Raw genomic sequence first — 1,841 nt, forward strand, 5'->3', positions numbered from 1 at the left:
TTATTTATTGTTTACAACCCTCTGACTTTTGCCCCTTAAAAGTTCTCAGAGTGTGAGCTTGAGTAATTGCATCCTTAGCTTTCTTTCTTTTTTTTGTGTGTGTGTAAGAGAGAACTTTATATCAAAGAGCAATTGTCCATTGAGAAAATGTCCTAGCCCAGTCCAGATCAAGTCCATAAATCCGATATTACCCCATATGTCTGATATGAATCCACAAATTCCTCTTCAGACTCACACAACCATGCAAAGGCTCTGAATGCAGGAAGATCACAGGCCAGTGGGTGGAAAGTATTGTGGATCCAGTGGTGGTAGAAGCATCTCAGTGTGGTTTTTTTATGTGCTTTTTATAGTACTCCTGTGCTTTAGGCAGTTCAACTGTTATTCCCTCCAGCCTGAGTTCTTTAAAGAAGAGAATCTTGTGAAGAAGAGCAGCATTCAGGTTTGACCATGTAGGATGCGCGTAATTCTGTGCTTGTTATTTTGTTTTCAGTAGCCCTTTGAAGTTATTACTTAGATAAGGCTCAGAAGCTAAGTAGCCTGTTCAAGGTGTGGAGCAATTGCTTAGTATACTGGGTTTCACACCTAAATTTCAAAGCACCTTTTCCTTTCTTTGTATGTCACAGCTCAAGGTTAATTTCTCAAGTAAATGAGCTTGCTGAGCCTAGGTAGTTATGTAGGAAGTGGCTTGCAGGGGTTCTGTGTCCTCTTACCCCATATCTAAGCTCCTTCCCTTGCTCAGGCCTTCTTATCGTGTCTGATAGACTCTTCAGAAAATGTAGATGGCATATTTGGAAGGCATTCTATCCTTTGAGCATACATTTAAATAATTTTTTCTTTGCTGTAGAAGTGTGTTTACCTAACCTTAGCCTTGATGAATTACATTTAATCCCAAAAAACACATTTCTGGTTAGAAGGTAATGATAGGCAAAACAAAAAAAAGGCAAAATAATCTCTATTTTGCAGTATTTAAGTATGAAGAGCTCTTTGCTTTGAAGTATAACAAGTTAATTTTTCAGAGATGAAAGCTTAAAATACTTGCCTCATTGAATCTCTTTTGGGATGTTAATTTTCCTGTTTGTTGCTTCGACAAAGTAGAATAGCAAGGTAACAATTGCTTGTTTTGTTCCAGGAGAATGATGCATCTGTGAGACTGAAGATTGCATCTCTGTTGGGTTTATTATCAAAAACCTCAGGATTTTCCCCAGACTGCATTATGGATGATGCCATTAACATCCTGCAGAATGAAAGTAAGTGGCAATGTAAATGCTTTGAGCAGAAATCTTTTAGTTCCTTTAGTTGAGAAATTTAGACTATAGCAAAGTGTGGTTGTTATTGAAAAGGAATTTGAGGATGCTTTGTTAAAACTAAATATATATATTAGTTACATTAGAGTTAAAAATATAATTATGTATTAAAATAAAACCAAACTACCCTTGCTGACATTTCAATTGCTACTTAGAGTGACCTGGTGGGTTCAAAATGACAACTTTCAGTTAGCAGCCAAGTGCTTTTTTCTTTTTAAGTTGTGAAGAATTTTTAAAAATTTTATTATTAATTGAGAGTTAATACATATATCATTCCATAGTTCAATCACATCAAGCAAAATTATACAGTTGCTTCCACAATCAGTTTCCAAACATTCTTTTTCTTCCTGGACCAGTGCTTTTTTTAATCACCAGGGCACCTTGTCTTACCCCCCTGAGTTAGTTAGTTTATTGTGCCATCCTGGCCGAGGGATAAATGGGTGGTGAGCCTTGCCTTTCAAGCTCTCTGGTCTCTTGCTTTGTGATGGTCGCAGCAGGGTGCAGCTGCCTTAGCAGTTCCCTGCTTCAGCTTGCAAG

At 37.4% G+C, this 1,841-nt stretch overlaps 1 protein-coding gene across 1 annotated transcript in view; it reads left to right on the forward strand.

The window, feature by feature from the left end:
* INTS4 (integrator complex subunit 4) overlaps positions 1-1,841 on the forward strand; it is a 108,765-nt gene that overhangs the window by 15,033 nt on the left and 91,891 nt on the right. Inside the window, exon 3 of the mRNA XM_004708938.2 lies at positions 1,130-1,247. Coding sequence (XP_004708995.1) covers positions 1,130-1,247 — 118 coding nt within the window. The remainder of the gene's footprint in view (positions 1-1,129; positions 1,248-1,841) is intronic.

The sequence above is a fragment of the Echinops telfairi genome, unplaced genomic scaffold (genome assembly GCF_000313985.2).
Source record: "Echinops telfairi isolate 266 unplaced genomic scaffold, ASM31398v2 ScPeMD7_1713;HRSCAF=2227, whole genome shotgun sequence".
Lineage (NCBI taxonomy): Eukaryota > Metazoa > Chordata > Mammalia > Afrosoricida > Tenrecidae > Echinops > Echinops telfairi.